Source organism: Mixophyes fleayi, chromosome 2 (assembly GCF_038048845.1).
Source record: "Mixophyes fleayi isolate aMixFle1 chromosome 2, aMixFle1.hap1, whole genome shotgun sequence".
NCBI lineage: Eukaryota > Metazoa > Chordata > Amphibia > Anura > Limnodynastidae > Mixophyes > Mixophyes fleayi.
In genome coordinates, this window is record NC_134403.1 from 372,694,031 (window position 1) to 372,711,475 (window position 17,445).

Sequence of the window (17,445 nt, forward strand, 5' to 3'; positions counted from 1 at the left end):
CTTCCTTCTACTGGGGGAGTCTCGACTAAGGTTGTGTCTCTAAATAATAACTCTCTTTAAATATGTCGTACAGATGTGTTTCCCCCTTATACTCCACCATACAAAGCGGTCATTAGATGTCAATGGCCTGAACTCTTGTACAATATGAACGTTAGCGCCTAATACCTTATTAAAATAGCTTAGGCAGACATTGTTATACTTCAGGAGACCTACATCCTGGGCTTCTGACCCTCTTCAATGGAAGACAGTTTGCTCAGACATACATCTGCTGACCAATAGGATCGACTTTGTCTGAAACCGTTTCCTTTCACTCTCATAGAATCAGAAATCGATCCATTTGGTAGGCTTCTCATTCTGGTTAGAACATATATGGACTCATAAACAATTCATTTTCAACAAGTTTTTTTCAGAAATTTGGCAGAAGTTACTAATGGTCAACGTAATATTAGTTCCTAAGCAGGACAGATCCTCCATCAAACTTCCTTAGCCCCCTCCAACAGGGTCTGATGGCTTTATTTTTCTCAACAACTACAGGACATAACCTTTGACAGTTGTAGACTCAAAAACCAGGATGCTAAGGACTTCACACATTTCTCCGCCAATTGTGGAAGTAAATCCAATTGTGAAATTTCTCCACTGTGGAAGTAAACTTAGCCATGAAATCCATGCATCGCCTGACCTCATGGTCTCCCTAACTAATATTCTAAAAAGAATATGGAGAATATATATATATATATATATATATATCTCCTGAAATTAGTTTTCCTGTTCAATGCGATGCTAGAAGGAACCACCTTTCACCCAGGTACTATCAGGACAAGAATAATTGACTTGCTTAAGGCAGAGACAGACTCAAACTCCTGCTTTAGCTACAGATCCATTTCCCTCATCAACAAGGATTGAAAGTGCTTTGTGAAAACTATATCTCTTAGACTGCATGCTTTCCTGCCCGCCTTGAGCCACCCGGTGGGGTTCATCTTGAGGTGACAAAGTTAATACAAACAGGACAATAGACGGTCTACACAACACTAATATAGAAAAACTTTCCACATTGTTTCTGGTATTGAATGCAGAAAAAAAAACTTTTGTTAGGGTGAATTGGTACTTCTTGTATACTTTGGCCTGCATGGATTTCCAGAGCAATCTTGTAGAGCAGATATGACTTTCATCCATTGGCCACGGTTTCTGCTAATTGCTTTGATCCCCACCTCTGGGCATCGGGCACGTCGGCAGTATCTAATTCTCTTGACATAAAGGATTTGGCTGCACAACTCCAGTCCAACCCAGAAATTCCTGGTATTAAATTAGGCTCTAGAGACCACAAAATCGCCTTGTCTATGCGGATGATGTCCCTGTGAACTTTATGTAACACTGTGGTACGGCTTTATAGTTTTTGCTAAATTCACCTTTTCACATCCCAGCCTGAAGGCAGCTGCAAATATTTATGAGTGTTAATGAGAGCTTGAACAGCCCATGTACTGGCAGGAGCATGCTCACTGAGCTCCTGAGAAATCTGTGACATCATCAAGCTGCCAGCTTACACTACATTGGCTCTGAATGATCACATGAGATCATGCACTAACTGCTCATTTAAGTAATGTCTAAGTCATTTATGACACAGGGAGGGGGGCACAACTGTATAGCTCATGTTTCTCAAGAATGGAACTGTATGTGTTATAACTATCATAAGTAGACTTCTACTCAGGCTGAATGTTTCATGTTAGATTATACATCACTGTATGACCGGTCTATGTGTTTGTTATGTGTGTATTTTCTGTATAGTATTATAATATTGTTTGTTTTCTATCCTAGGAAGAAAAACCGAGAGAGTCACAATGAGGGTAAGAAAGGATTTAATTTACGGTTTTAGAATTACTATCCAAAAGTGTAATACTTATTGATTGAAATACTTGCTGTAATGTTTTAATGTTTATTGCAGTCTGGTCTTTCTCTAGCTTGACTTTTATATGTATTTGTTATTTTTAAACGTGTCCGTTTTAGCAAATGTATTTTTCTCTGCAATGTCTCTGTCAATCCCCCTTGTTGTGTTTTTAGTGGAGAGACACAGGAAAAAGAAGATAAACTCTGGGATAAATCGGATTGGCGACCTCATTCCCTGCTCTCCAGCACTGAAGCAGGTAACGGCTTAAGAAACTCCTAATTTGTTTCCAGATTGGCTTAAAGTGTTTTATCTTGATTCATTGTAATAGCTCTGAACGTCACGAGGACTTTAACCTCTGTGACAGGTCCTCTTTAATTAAGAACAGTCTTTGAATAGCCTGTAGCAAAATAAATCTCACATCCCCCTGTCTCGGGCTGCTAGTATGCTATGATGAGGAACTGGCACTGATATGCTCTCATCCATCGTTGCATTTTATTCTGTACCCTTGTTCTCAAGGAGTGCTAGTATGACATCCTTTGTGTTTCAAACCTCAGTCTGATGGTTTATTTAATGTTGATAGGGCAGGACTGGGAGATGTTAGCTGGATGCAGCTCAGGGTGACTTCTCTCAGAAGAATGGGCTGCCTGATTGGGAGCTCATGATGGGGGGAAGGGGCTATTCGATTTCTGCTCTGCACGGAGTACCAGAGGCTGCTTCAGTGTTTTTAGACCCTTGTCAGATGTTGCTGTTATACTGATGTAAAATTACAAGCATTTCATAAGCGGCAAAGACTTTTATTTACAATTACATTAAGTTTATGCAGAGAGTCAATATTTGCAGTGTTGACCCTTCTTTTTGAAGACCTCTGTAATTTGCCCTGGCAGCTGTCAATCAACTTCTGGGCCACATACTGACTGATGGCCGCCCATTCTTGTCTAATCAATGCTTTGAGTTTGTCAAAATTTGTGGGTTTTTGTTTGTCCACCCACCTCTTGAGGATTGACCACAAGTTCTCAATGGAATTAAGGTTTGGGGAGTTTTTTGGCCATGGACCCAAAATTTCGATGTTTTGATCCCCGAGCCCCTTAGTTATCACTTTTGCCTTATGGCAAGGTGCTCCCTCATGCTGGAAAAAGGCATCACCAAACTGTTCTTGGATGGTTGGGAGAAGTTGTTCTTGGAGGATGTTTTAGTACCATTCTGTATTCATGACTGTTCTTAGGCAAAATTGTGAGTGAGCCCACTCCCTTGGCTGAGAAGCAACCCCACACATGAATGGTCTCAGGATGCTTTACTGTTGGCATGACACAGGACTGATGGAAGCGCTCACCTTTCCTTCTCCAGACAAGAGTTTTTTCAGATGCCCCAAACAATCTGAAAGGGGATTCATCAGAGAAAATGACTTTACCCCAGTCCTCAGCAGTCCAATCCTTGTACCTATAGCAGACTATCAGTCTGTCTCTGATGTTTTTTTCCTGGAGAGAAGTGGCTTCTTTGCTGGCCTTCTTGACACCAGGCCATCCTCCAAAAGACTTCGCCTCACTGTGCGTGCGGATGCACTCACACCTGCCTGCTGCCATTCCTGAGTAAGATCTACACTGGTGGTGCCCCGATTCCACAGCTGAATCAACTTTAGGAGACGGTCCTGGCGCTTGCTTGGACGTTCTTGGGTGGCCTGAAGCCTGCTTCACAACTATTGAACCTCTTCTTGAAGTTGTTGATGATCTGATAAATGGTTGACTTAGGTGCAATCTTACTAGCAGCAATATCCTTGTCTGTGAAGCCTTTTTTGTGGAAAGCAAAGATGACTGCACGTGTTTCCTTGCAGATTACCATGATTAACAGAGAACAATGATTTAAAGCGCCACCCTTCTTTTAAAGCTTCCAGTTTGTTATTCTAACTCAATCAGCATGACAGACTGATCTCCAGCCTTGTTCTCGTCAACACTCTCGCCTGTGTTATCGAGAGAATCACTGACCTGATGTCAGCTGGTCCTTTTGTGGCAGGTTTGAAATGCAGTGGAAATGTAGTTTTTGGGATAAAGTTCATTGTCATGGCAAAGAGGGACATTGAAATTAATTGCAATTCATCTGATCACTCTTCATGACATTCTGGAGTATATGCAAATTGGTATCATAAAAACTGAGGCAGCACAATTTGTGAAAAATAATATTTGTGTAATTCTCAAAACTTTTGGCTATGACTGTATACTAGCCACCAGAGAGGACTCTGTATTGTTGTCACCAAAATGGGTTCTGCTTTGTATACTTGCCACCAGAGAGGACAGAATAATGGCAGGGAACCCTGATTATCAATTCATGGAAAATAATTGTCAATTCCCTCTGCTCTGCAGCTACTTTAATTAATTTTAATTTTTTTTGTGATTTTTCCCTCTGAGCATTTTTCCTGAATATTCTCCTCAGAAATGTTGCAATGTCAAAACTAAATATACACTTTAATTATTCATGTTCTAAATGAAATAATGGCAGTTAAATGTTATTGCATTTAAGGAAATTGTGTAATGTTCATACATATTTGTGAAGTATTCTATACATTGACATAACTTTCAGGTTTTGGGATAAAATGTTCTGCTTTAGTATTAATTATACAATTAACTTTTTACCCAGGATAATCGCTTAACCGTGTTTCTGTCCGTTTGAGCTTACAATCTAATTTGGTTACTTGCAACACAAGGAGACAAAGTAAATTGTCCACGTTCACTTTTGACACTTTAAACCTGGGTCTCCAGCAATACCTTGGTGTTTTTCAGTAGGTGCATTTAACCACTGAACTATCGGCACTGTATCGGGAGGTGGATAGACTTGTGTCTGTGAAGTGTAGATACTTATCTGCTGTTGGTGAATATGAAGGTGACTGATTGTTGTGTGTGATTTCCTTCAGAGCAAAAACATGATCTTAGACCAGGCCTTCAAATACATCACAGAACTCAAGCGGCAGAATGATGAACTACTGCTGAATGGAGGTGACAAGGAGCAAGGTGAGACCTGGCCAGTGGGCAAAATAATGCAAAATTCAGGTACCAGTCCCTCAAATCTAGGAGACAGGAAGGTCTTTTATGGAGCTAGGGAATATATGCATCTATTGATGTTAATAGAAAGGACTCGCAAACATTAGGTGCCAGCAGTAATTTTTAGGCCCATGGGCCACCTGTATATTGGGAGTTTCCCAGCCCTGATCTGATACAAGTGAGTAGAATTAATCTCTAATACCCACTCGGGATAACCTCCCAAAATGAACTGTTCTCACTGATTCCCATGAAACACAGATGATAGCTACTTAATTTCTAAACAGCAGGAGAAGATAATTTAAAAAACAAAACAAAACACTTATATTTATGAACGTCCCCTAATTATGTTGGGCACATAGGAACCTGTAACTAGTGTTCATTCGCCTACTTGCAGCCACTTTGTCAGCTGAACTAATACTAAGCTTGTCCATTCACTAGGAAGTAGAATCATCACTTAGACGCTAGGTGATGATGCGAGTTCCTATTTGAATGGAAGGCTGGGGAAGGAAAGGTAGCCTGTTTGTGTTCCCTGCATATAGGCGACTGGTACACTGTAATAGACGTGTCTTAGCGGAGTAGTGACCTAGCAGTCTACAGCTGTATACTGTCATTCAGTTTATTACTTCATAATGAGAACCTTCAAAGAATCTATTGTATGACCTTGTTTTTATGAGGTCTAACTAGCAGGTTGACATTTATACAACATGTCGGTTATCTTGTGAAAACCTAAACTACTTTGTTTTTGGGGTATTGGGTTAAAACCTGTGAGTGTGTTGTGCACAGAACTGAAATTGTTTTGTTGTGTTGTTTGATGTGTTAATTTCCCTTCAACATTGTGTTGTTTCTTAGCCTGTGAGATCAAAAAGCTCAGACGAGAGTTGACAGACATCCAGAAAGAAAATGCTCGCTACATCGAACTTCTGAAGAGTAATGACATCTGCTTATATGACGATCCAACGCTGCACTGGAAAGGAAATGCAAGGAGTTTAAAGGCTTCATTGATCGTTCCCGCTGATCAAGTCCAAAAGCTTCCCCTCTGCCTAAGCAGTAACCAGCTTGGTTCTGCTAACCAGGGTACCGCTGTGCACGGAATCACATTCAACGTAGGTCATAACCTGCAGAAGCAAACTGCCAATGTTGTGCCGGTTCAAAGGACTTGCAACCTGGTGACACCAATCACAATTTCAGGTGTTTTTCCCTTGGACAAATCTTGGCAGCAAAACTCAACGTCCGCATCTACATCAAGTCAACATGCGGCATTGAGTCTTCCTGTGACCACTCTAGCACCTAGCACTGCAGACTTCATAGTATGCAAGGATGATCAGATCGTCCAATTACCATCCAGCTCTACATCTCATATATCTTTTCTGAGTAGCTCCGCGGCTCCACTTAATTGTTCTTCCAACCAGTTGGCACAACCAGAAAATAAAGTGGAATGCTCAGGAAGGAAACATGTGGACATTGTACCCAAAGCTGCTGTTTCCACCTGTGACAAGCTTCCATTCCACGGCTCACCATCCAGTGTGCCAGGGATAAATCTGCATGGGTCTCCAAATTTGGTTCAGGGAAAATTGCCAGGAGTTACTGCTTGTGTTGAAACTGTGAAAGATGTAGTCAAGGAAATGCTTCCCAGTGTTGAGATTTCTTCAAGCCCAGGAGTTGCCGTCACTTCAGGGGAGATAAATTCATCTGTAGAGGTTCAAGCAGGTTCTGCTGTGTCCGTGTTGTGTGCCCCTTCTCTGGAGCCCAGCTGGTCCATTTCTAGTAGTTTACCTGAATTGAAAAGTGTTGGCAGCTTAACGCGAATTCCATCGGATGGAACTACACAAACGACATGGTCGACTTTGCAACTTGCAGGGAACACTGTGCAGCCGCTAAGTCTGTTGTCCTCCGCCATTGTTCCTTCACCATTGACCGAGCAGTCAACGGCCTCCAAAGATACCTTGAATAGCCCGCAGGTAACAGCTTGCATTAACCTTAACGGCGTTGCATCCTCAAAAGTCAATCCTGTGGAAAAAGTAATTGTGAAAATGTCGTCTTACCAACCTGTACCAGTCCAATCACTCATAACCCAGCCACAGCTACAAAGCACAACCAATATTCTTCCATTAAATCCACCTGTGCAAGTAATTCAGGTGGCTCAGCCTTTTGGTGCTGCCATAAATTCAGCTCCAGCCAATCAGAACATTATATTTCTTCAGCCTCCAGCTCCTGCTCCTTGTCCACCTGTTCCTAAACCGGCAATAGGGCAGCAAATTGTGATAATCCAAACGACACCGAATCAGAACCCTGTCCCTCTTATGTCTGCTCAGCCTTCATCGTCTGTGGTGATGCCGATTAATGCAGCCAACTCTACGGCTTGTCCGACAAACCCAGTGCAAAATACAATGGTCCCACAGACTTTCAGTGGAAAACACCTTGTTCATATATTGCCCAGGCCTCCTTCAGTGCAGCCTTCAAGCAACGCACAACAAGTGCCCGTGTCTGCTGCCACATCAAGCCAACAGCCACCAACAATTTCATTAAATGGACAGTTGTTTGCACTGCAACCCATGACCCCTTCAGCTGGCACCTCGAACCAAACCCCTATGCAAATTATTCAGCCAATAGCCAGCGAAGATCCCAACACAAACGTAGCTCTCAACACGTTCGGTGCTTTGGCTAACCTAAGTCAGAACATATCGCAGATGGCTGGACAAAGTTGCCTTCAGCTTACTCTTAATACTCCTGCAGCAACGTCATTAGCCTCCAACAACATGCAAGTAAACTGTGTATCAGTGGCAGGATCCAATGTAACACCTGCCACGACTGAAACATCATCAGTTTTGCCCATTGCTTCTGTATTGGCAAAGTCCTTATCTGTAAAACCTATTGGTGGGACACCACCTAGCGCCAAGCCAAAAAATACAACCAAGAAGTCTGGTGTTAAGAAAGGAGCTTCTGTAAGAAAAGATTCCACTGCAATAACTAAATCAGATTCATTGTGCTTAGACGTTCCAAAACCACAGTCCAGTGATAGAAATACAAGACCGATCAAAAGTGCAGCACAAGAGAAAATGGTAGCATCAGTTGATTCTTCCCCAAAAAATGGGGTGAGTGACAAAACTCAAGAAACAAGCACTTCAACAGCATTAAATGCAAGCTTAGTAGCCAATTTGACTGAATCCATGCCTGAAGAGCCCTTGTCTGCAGACATTGTCTACGGTTCTAGAGATCTCATTGCAGATGAAGTCTGTATAACACAGGAGGATGAGCAGAGACCACCTTCTTCAGCCCCAGAATGCTTTAAGGCTAGTATTGAATCCAGGGCTGCTCCCTTCAACAATCAGTCCGTTCAACACACTCTTGTTGTTGAAGTTCCTCAAGATCAGATTGGATTATCCACAGATGAAAATTCTGACACTACTATGGTTTCCAGATCTTGCCTCATTGAAGGAGACCCTGCAAGTTTAATTGCTGCTGACTTGTTGGCAGTACAGGTTTTGACTGATGAGCCATATGGGAAGTCGCCACCTGAAAAAGCTACCGCAAAGGATCTTGACCGTCATGGGATATTATCCAGAAAAGTCAAGTCAAAAGAGTCTGTGTCTTCTGAGGAACCAAAGCTAAACTCCTCAGTAGTCCAAGTTGCACAAAATCAGACCAGTAACTCTGAGCAAGAAGTTGTAAATAGCTCATGTGTTACCGGTAGACAGACAGACTCTCCCCTGTCCAATAGTTCTGTAAGTAGTCGGAATTTCTCTGTGGCTTCAATGTTGCCAGATACCAGCAGAGAGGACATAGTTAGTGGGGTTTCCTTAGTGCCCCCATTAAATGGTTGTGGTTTTTCTGAGCAAAATGATATAGTTGCAGTGGCTGCAAGAGCTATTTTTGAACAGGAAAGCCTTCCAAAGGGAAGATCAAGAACACAAGCGGAAGTTGGAGCTACTGTTTCCAGGAATGTACAATCAGAAACATTGGCTGCTGACAGTCCACTCCCATTCAAGCCACATTCAGCCAAAGAAAATATATCCCAACTGTCTTCTACATCCGATTCTTTCAATACTCTGGATACAAAGGACCACCATTGTGCTGATCGTTCGGTGGATAAAAGTAATTGCCCACTAGGGGTGAATGCCGCCAGTCTCTCTCTGCAGATTTCAACATCCCAATCCCAAAATATGACCAGTTTGAGCATAAATAATTTATTACACCAAGGTGGCATTACCCACTCTGTTTTGAACTGTGCAAGTGTGTTGCAGACATCCGAGCACATACCTCTGCCTACATCCACCAATCCTTCCGTGTCCTCCAGCGCTTACGAGAGCCAGACACAAGTGACGACGGTGTTATCTGAATACTCCCACGAGCAGCTACATTCTATGAACTCCACTGTTATGCAGGTGACTCAGACCACAGATTCCCTTTTAAAACAACATGCGGACGGTAGAAAAGAGTCTAACAAACGCGCCGCTCATGTGGACGGGTTACTTTCAACAGCCAAGAGACAAAAACAGTGTCAAGCTCCAATCAGACTCGAAAGGTTGCAGACTCCAGACAGTGTTGCAGAGCAGAATGAAATGTTAGTCAGTCATGTCTCTTCTGACTCGTCCTCCATATCTGGTAATATCCAAGGCCACAGAGAGGGAATTTCCAATCTGTTCCCAACAAATAACTTTGTCAACTCAAATTTACGACAAACTGATATGCGTTGTGGCTCTCAGCCTTCTATTTCAGAGCAGGGTCAGATGACTAATCAGCACCTTCAACCTTTGCAGCAGCACCAGCAGCAGCAATTACCACTTCATAATAGCAACCCTTATTTAAAGCAGCAGCAATCCGGGCACTTGCGTGACCAGCATCACTTATATCAGCAGCAACACCAAGTTCCGCATGTGGACAGTTCTGTCCGCTCTCAGCCTCACAACATTCAGCAACAAAGAATGATGCAACATGATGTTCAGATGCAAAAGAAACGAGCCCCCGTACAAGGTGCCCAGGTATCGAGGATGACTTTACAACAGAAACACCTTTCTGAACAACACCGTCAGAAGAGTGCTCAGCCGCACCGCCAACAGATCCAGCAGCAGCTTCCTCCTCATTTTGGGTCTACCCAGCCGGAGAAAACTTGTGACAACAATCCACCCTCCCGTGGGCTCCATGGTACTCACCCCCAAAGCCACGTGGGTCAGGATATCCGTCATCAGCAGGAAATGAATAGCCGACCGCAAGGACCTATAGTGTCTTCAGAGCACTTATCTGGTCACAACCAAGTACAGAGACTTATGACCTCAAGGAGTCTAGAACAACAAATGGTTTCTCAGTCCAGTGCTGTTTCTCGGCCCTCAAACATGACGTGTGCTCCACACAGGCAGGAAAGAAATAGAGTTTCTAGTTACTCTGCAGAGGCACTTATTGGTAAGAGCACTTCAAATTCTGAGCAAAGATTAGGAATTTCTATCCAAGCTTCAAGGGTGTCGGAACAACTTGAAATGAGAAACTATTTGGACATTTCTAGGAATAAAGTTATACCAGCTCATAACATTCAGGGACGCATGCCCGTAGAGCACGTTGTCAATATGGATTCTCAGAGGCTCCCTGACTGCCAGACCTTTAAAATAGGAGGCTTGAATCACCAACAGACCGCTAACTTTGAAGTCCAGACGTCAAGAAACAATGATGGTGGCACTTCCTCCAGTATGAGGGGATTGCAGTCACAAACCTACAGAATTAATCAGAACCCTAATTCATCAATGGATAGGCAGAAGCACCTACCATACCAAACTCTACAAAACGTATCTATCGCAAATTCCCTTACGATTCCAGCAAATGAAAATTCATGTCACCAGAGCTTTATGCAGAGCTTATTTCCCCCACATATTGGAGAGCAGGGAAGTGTGAATCAGAGGTCTATATCTGGTCATCAAAGATCACAGTATAACACATCCTCCAGCATTGAGTTCAGCTGCCCTCCAGCTCGCGATGCTCTGCACCTCCGGAGAGATGGCGAAGGACAGAACAGAGAAAGCTGTGACTTGGTTATGGGACAAGTGACCTCAAGGAGTAATTCTTTAAATATTCCCTTCTCCAGTTCTTCTTCCACTGGAGACATTCAGGGCCGGAACACAAGTCCTCACAGTTCCATGCAGAAGTCCCATTCTCTGCGGCCAGCTGACGGTCAGGGGGCAAAGAACCAACTGAATATACAAGTCTCCATTAACATGCATGGTGTGGTCCACCCACCTCTTCCTCATCAATCTGTTTCCCATGTAAATATTGATCCACGTCAAACAGTGAGACCGGCCAATCCCCCTGTTGCCCAGCGTTCGAGACATCCTTTACAGGAGGAACCTGATTCCAAAGCCCGTCAGACAGAAAGAAACAGACCTGGGAACCAAAGACATGGCAATATGTTTGACTCTACCTTGCCTCACCTTCCTTTAGCTGGTCCTAGTAGCATGATACTTGGGCGCCAGCAGTCGGTGACTGAAAAGAGGACCGGTATTGTCCGCTTCATGCCAGACAACCCTCAAGTGTCCACTGACAATCCAACGCCTGACCAGCACACACTGACCCAAAATTTTGGCTTTCCATTCATGCCAGAGGGTACAATGAACCCACCACTAAATGCAAATGCGTCTTTCATCCCTCCAGTCACGCAGACAACTGCCACTCGGACTCCTGCACTTATCCCTGTAGATCCACAGAACACATTGCCCTCCTTTTACCCCCAGTATTCACCAGCTCATCCAAGTTTGTCCAATGACCTCGCCATACCGTATTTCCCTAACCAGATCTTTCCTAATCCCAGCACAGAAAAACCCAATAGCACCAGCTTGAATAACAGGTTTGGCTCCATACTGTCTCCTCCACGGCCTGTGGGCTTTTCCCAAACCACGTTCCCTCTTCTCCCGGAAATGCCTCCAATGCACATGGCCAACCCCTCGCACCTTTCCAATTTCAACTTGACATCGCTCTTTCCGGAGATTGCCGCTGCTCTCCCTCCCGATGGCTCGGCCATGTCGCCCCTACTCTCCATTTCACACTCTTCATCTTCAGACTCTTCTAAGACATCAAACCGGCCTGCACACAACATAAGCCATATACTGGGCCATGACTCCAGCTCAGCGGTGTAAGGTTGACAATGGATGAGCTTGTGTGGAATGTACTTCCCCTCTCATGTTATCATGTACATATGTTGGATATTTTCACTTCTCTGCATTCTTGTTTTTAAAAGTTTGAAATTCTATAACAATATTTTGGCTCATTTTACTTGATAAGTATAAGTAACTGTTACATTGTCTTCTCATATCATTCATGTTTACTCTCAACTTTAATGCTAACATTGCACTTGATTGGCAAGTTCCCATTTATCTTCCAAACTCTTGACTCATTTTTGTTGTTCCAGTAACGACCCCTATATTGATCACTCTCAAAGCTTTATACTACCCAAGGCCAAAATTAATAGGTTGTTCGTTTTTTGGGGGGGTTTTTTCATGTGTGTTGGTGATTTTAACTTTTCACATACTATTCATTCCATGAGAAAAATCTCCCTCCATTCAACTAGTTATATATAAAGTTTCTGTTTGTTTCTGGGGCGTTGTTATATAGTATGTGGTTTTGCCATTATAACATAGAAGTCCCATTTCACAAGAGTCTTCTGTGGAAGGTTGAGTTCTTGTGACATATTCTGAAAAGGTGTCTGAGAGTTGACTGCAGGATGTATATACAATTCTGCCTCTTATAATATATTTGGATATGTTGCTTACAATTGAATAAGGTTTAACTGAAGTTTATTCCATTAAGCAATTAAGTGCATTATTCTATATTGCTTCTTCTCAGTATTTTAATAGATTGTGGTGTATACTTTTAATTGCTGGTATCACTATTATTATTACAGCCAATAGAAAGTATTTGGCTGACATCTCGATCTCTCTGCATTCAGCAGTGAGAACAGCGACGTGTGTATGTAAATCCAATATACACCCACACAGTGGTATTTGCTTTGTTTTAATAAATGGCAGTGGCCCTACAACATACTGCAAGTACATGTATGTAAAACACCAATACGCCTTTATGCCACCTATTAGGGTATATTCTGTGGGTGGTGGGTTCTTTTTACATACGTTGTGTGTTATGCCAAAGAAAACACATAATATGGTCACAGAGTATCCAGTGGAGCCTGAGGTTCGTGGTCTTAAAGGGGCACTTGTTTGGGGGAAAAAGTTCTATTCTGCTTTTCCATTGGGTTGTTAAATATATAGTGGAACGTGCAGCGTTGTCATTTTGTTTGGCTGAACCAATATCGGAGACACTTTGTGCTCCTCTGATGCGACTAGGTTCATGCTAGTTGGCCTTCTCATGAGTTTCAGTCTAGCCAAATAAATGGCATCGACCACTGTGTGTAAATAACAGGAACTGTTTAACATCCTAACTTCCAAATATAGACACTTTAGCCGCTAAGCCTCTAGATAATCCATCACTGCTGTCCCCTTAGAAGTCAGGGAAATTAACTCCTTAATGGGCAGCTATAGTAAAAAAAAAAATTTGGTGGGGGGAGTTAGGTATAAGCAAATATTAATATGGATTTACTTAGCAATACAATGTAATTTTCATTGATATGTTTGTTCTGATGTTTGTTTTATTTGGGATAACCACAAACTTTAACAATATTGCCTGCAGGTTATAAGTGTAGCTACATGCATTAGCTCAGGGGTGGACCTTTGCGACCAACTCTTACACTGCCACCTATTAAGTGATAAAAATTCATTGTAACAATATTAGAACAGGAGCATCATTAAAGGATAAATACGATTTTGTTTTTTTACTAATGGAAAAAAAATCTTCAGATATATTCAACACAAAATACAAAAGGCCTCATTTGGAGCTAGGAGGGAATTCGGCAACAAACCATGAGGCACAGGGTGTAAATGTATTTTGAATTTTTTTTTATAAAACCTTCTGTCTGCTGATAAGCCAGGTTCAGCCCAGGAGACCTTTTGGCATCCAGCGGTGGGGGCGACTTAGTGTTTGTGTGTGTGTGGCAGTCATAGCACGTCTGCTTTGTCAGTAGTTACGTAACAGTGATCGGTTGATGGGCAAGACCTTCGGGCTCTAGGACCATCAATGCTAAAATACAAGTGAGCCGCCAATAACATCCACAAATCCGTATACCAATATTCTCAGCACATGAGAAAACTAAAGATATTTCGGAATAGGCTGTGAAGGGAACACCTTACTATTTTCTTTTATTTATTTAAAAAGAAAAAAAATTCCTTTGCACAAATTGAAAATCGTTTATTGTGAATTATTAACTCTTGCTGTCTTCTGGTGTTAAAATAAGCATATACTACAGTTTCCAACCTATCGACTTATGAGGTGATTATTCAGTGACCTGTATCCAGTGCGGAGAAAAATAATAATCTGGACTTAGTCACGAGAAGACAAAGCCATTCTTAATTTTTAACGTTGTAGCTCAGCACAACGGTAGCGCTCCAAAGAAGTTGATCATTTAAAAACAAACAAAAAAAACAATTAGAAGCAGAAAAGTGAATAAACTGTTCTGTAGATAATATCGGCCATTGCAGGATAAGGCTTTAAACCAAATCAATTGAGTCAACATCGCCTTTAAATAGCTGACACATAACCGTAGCGCACACTCTTATATATTTTGCTTTGTATCTAAACACTTTGTGAATGTTGAGATGTAGCACCACATAAAACAGTTTGTATATGCAAAATGAATACATTGGAGCTTGAAAAACCTCCCGTCTGTTACTTCTACGTAGCAAGAAATGTATCTGCTTATCTGACCTGTTGTCCGCACACAAAGGGAAATTTACGTGACCTTTCTAACGGAATTTTTTCTTAAACACACAATGTGGATTCTGTGGGGAACCACAGCTTAAGCTATATGGGAAAAAAAAACATTTTATTTCTAGTTACTTTTGTAAATAAACAGACTTTCCGTATCTGGTCAATACTTTTGATTTTATTAGATTTACTCTTATTTCCGGTTGCCTTCTTTTCTAGCTTCCACGCATAATCTGTTAATGCATCGTTTTATATGTAGTGTCTTTATGTCAGATAAGTCTTTATGGTAACAATGGACGCTATATATAGTTAAAAACTCCACAGTAAATAGGGGAATCAGGATCTCCTAGCACAGATCCCAGCTGGAAATTCAGTGAAACTCTCAACGCATTTCGGTGTTCATCCTCTGTATATATAATGTACATATGTATATTTTGAGGAGATCTATCAGACGGTCTCTTGTGTACATTTTATGTATATTTCTTTATACTTTTTGAAGATAATCTAACCCCTACACCCGTGACGTTTCAGATTGTTCTGTTATGTGGGTTGAGTGGATGGGGGAGGGGGGCACAGGGTGTTTGACAATTAATTTTTATATTGGTGCTTTGATTTCCAATGATTTTTATTTAATGTGATTCTCTGGTTGTAATAATTCTTTGTAAAGAGCTGATCATATTTTATTAGTAAAATAAAAGTTCTCACGCCATTTTGTGTTTTCTGCTATTTTGTTACTAGTGTTTTTATGCAACAATACACAGAATCTGAAGAAATGTTATCAAATCGGGGGAGGGGGTGTGTGATTCATGCTGTCTGACAGTGTTATATATGTCACTATTGCGTCTGCTCTGCGTGTGTGTCTCAATGTGTGCTCCCAGCTACCTCGCACATATATGTTACCCCTTCCAAACACATTTCCATGAAAATCCTGGAATTATATCTGCTTGTTCCTCTCCAATCTGAAAACGTTTTGAGAAATAACCAAAAAATGTCCTACATCTGGTTTTATATTGACTACAGATATGTTTGTTGCAGACTGTTTAACCGGTCTCAGCTTTTAGGACATGGGTTTGACAGACGACAGTGGACTATAAATGCAGACAAACTGCACATTCCTTTTCACTTACTGCAATCAGTCCTTTGCTACAGGCTACGTAAATTAGACCTCACCTGTATGCAGTCGTTATAAGGCCCTCAATCCCACCAATCTTTGCATGAGCACAGCTGAAATGTAGTTTCTCTGCTGGTGCTTCAAGAGTCCTGTTTTATTTGTCTGCTTATTTTGCCTTCGTCTATCATCAATCTGCCTTGTGCAGCCCATCAACTTCAGCTTTGTCCCTCACAACTCAGCCTTTCAGGACTAAGCATATTGGCTGGTCGAAGTGTGTGTCTGATAGCTCTCCTGGCCAAGTCATTCTCTCATGAGACAACCACAGACGCATCCAACGCTAGGTGCTCCGAAGAAAATTGATGCCTCATTGTATCGGCAAAGAATAGTTTGTACTGTGCCTCAGCCCTTTTGTGCATCATAAAATACTTCAAGTTATAAAGCGATCAAGTGAACATATATCCAGAGGGTTGTGCTGAAAAGTTTAACAATTATGTTGGCCATGTAGTGTATATTATCTTGCATGGGACAATGAACCACATTGATAACATGTGCTTCACCCAGGAAGCGGGTCCCACAGAAGCAAAAGCCACAAGGCCTGCCATCTGTAGTAAAAGGCTTAAAAATTATTTAAATTCAAGATTAGAAACTCGCACATTAAAACAAGAATGAAAAACTTGCCTTCTGTTACTTTGTTGCTTTTCACAAATGGGATTTTGTGCTTCCGAAACCAGCAACCAGTAGAAATGTTGTGGATTTCTGCACAGCCTGGGAATGCTTAGGTCAGGGTATAGGAGACTACCCAACGCGTTTCATAGCGAGACCTCATCAGGAGTGTGCCCTCTTGTACATGACAGGTCTATATATAGATATAAGAACTGCCTGCATTTTGATTGGTCACTTCACTGTAGTGTAAACAATGAGCTTGTGCATGTTTCTGTAACCAAATAGAGCCACCATGTTGGGAGAGTCGGTATATAAAGTATATCAAATGCTACTGCTTTGTTCTCATGGAACCCCATGGGGGCTGCCATTTTGGAGGAAACAATTCCTAATAGTTATACTGGACAGCATGGTGGCTTATTGGTTAGCACTTCTGCCTCACAGCACTGGGGTCATGAGTTCGATTCCTGACCATGGCCTTATCTGTGTGGAGTTTGTATGTTCTCCCCGTGTTTGCGTGGGTTTCTTCCGGGTGCTCCGATTTCCTCCCACACTCCAAAAACATACTGGTAGGTTAATTGGCTGCTATTAAGTTGCTCTTAGTTTCTCTCTGTCTGTGTGTGTGTGTATATATTAGGGACTTTCGATTGTAAGCTCCAATGGGGCAGGGACTGATGTGAAAAAGTTCTATGTGCAACGCTGTGTTATTAGTGGCGCTATATAAATATATGCTAAATACAGATGATCCAGATTGAGGTATTAATAAAGTGTCGCCCATTTAGATTAAGGCATCAATGCAGCACAATATAGAACATGATAGAGATATTTAATAAATCGGAGCATTGACTTTGTATGTGGCCATTATATGGACGAGTACCATAGAGCACTAACATTAGTATCGTGTCACTTGTGTCTGTCATGCTGCTATAGATCACAATTGCCTGTTTTACAGGAGACCATACATCTGTCTA

At 41.9% G+C, this 17,445-nt stretch overlaps 1 protein-coding gene across 4 annotated transcripts in view; it reads left to right on the forward strand.

Moving 5' to 3' along the window:
- Positions 1 to 15,412, forward strand: part of USF3 (upstream transcription factor family member 3) — a 38,414-nt gene extending 23,002 nt beyond the window's left edge. For all 4 annotated transcript variants that reach the window (XM_075197421.1, XM_075197422.1, XM_075197420.1 and 1 more), the window contains exons 5-8: positions 1,813 to 1,841; positions 2,056 to 2,138; positions 4,785 to 4,881; positions 5,761 to 15,412. In XM_075197421.1, coding sequence (XP_075053522.1) covers positions 1,813 to 1,841; positions 2,056 to 2,138; positions 4,785 to 4,881; positions 5,761 to 12,026 — 6,475 coding nt within the window. In that variant the 3' untranslated portion in view covers positions 12,027 to 15,412. The remainder of the gene's footprint in view (positions 1 to 1,812; positions 1,842 to 2,055; positions 2,139 to 4,784; positions 4,882 to 5,760) is intronic.
- The last annotated feature ends 2,033 nt before the right edge of the window (positions 15,413 to 17,445 follow it).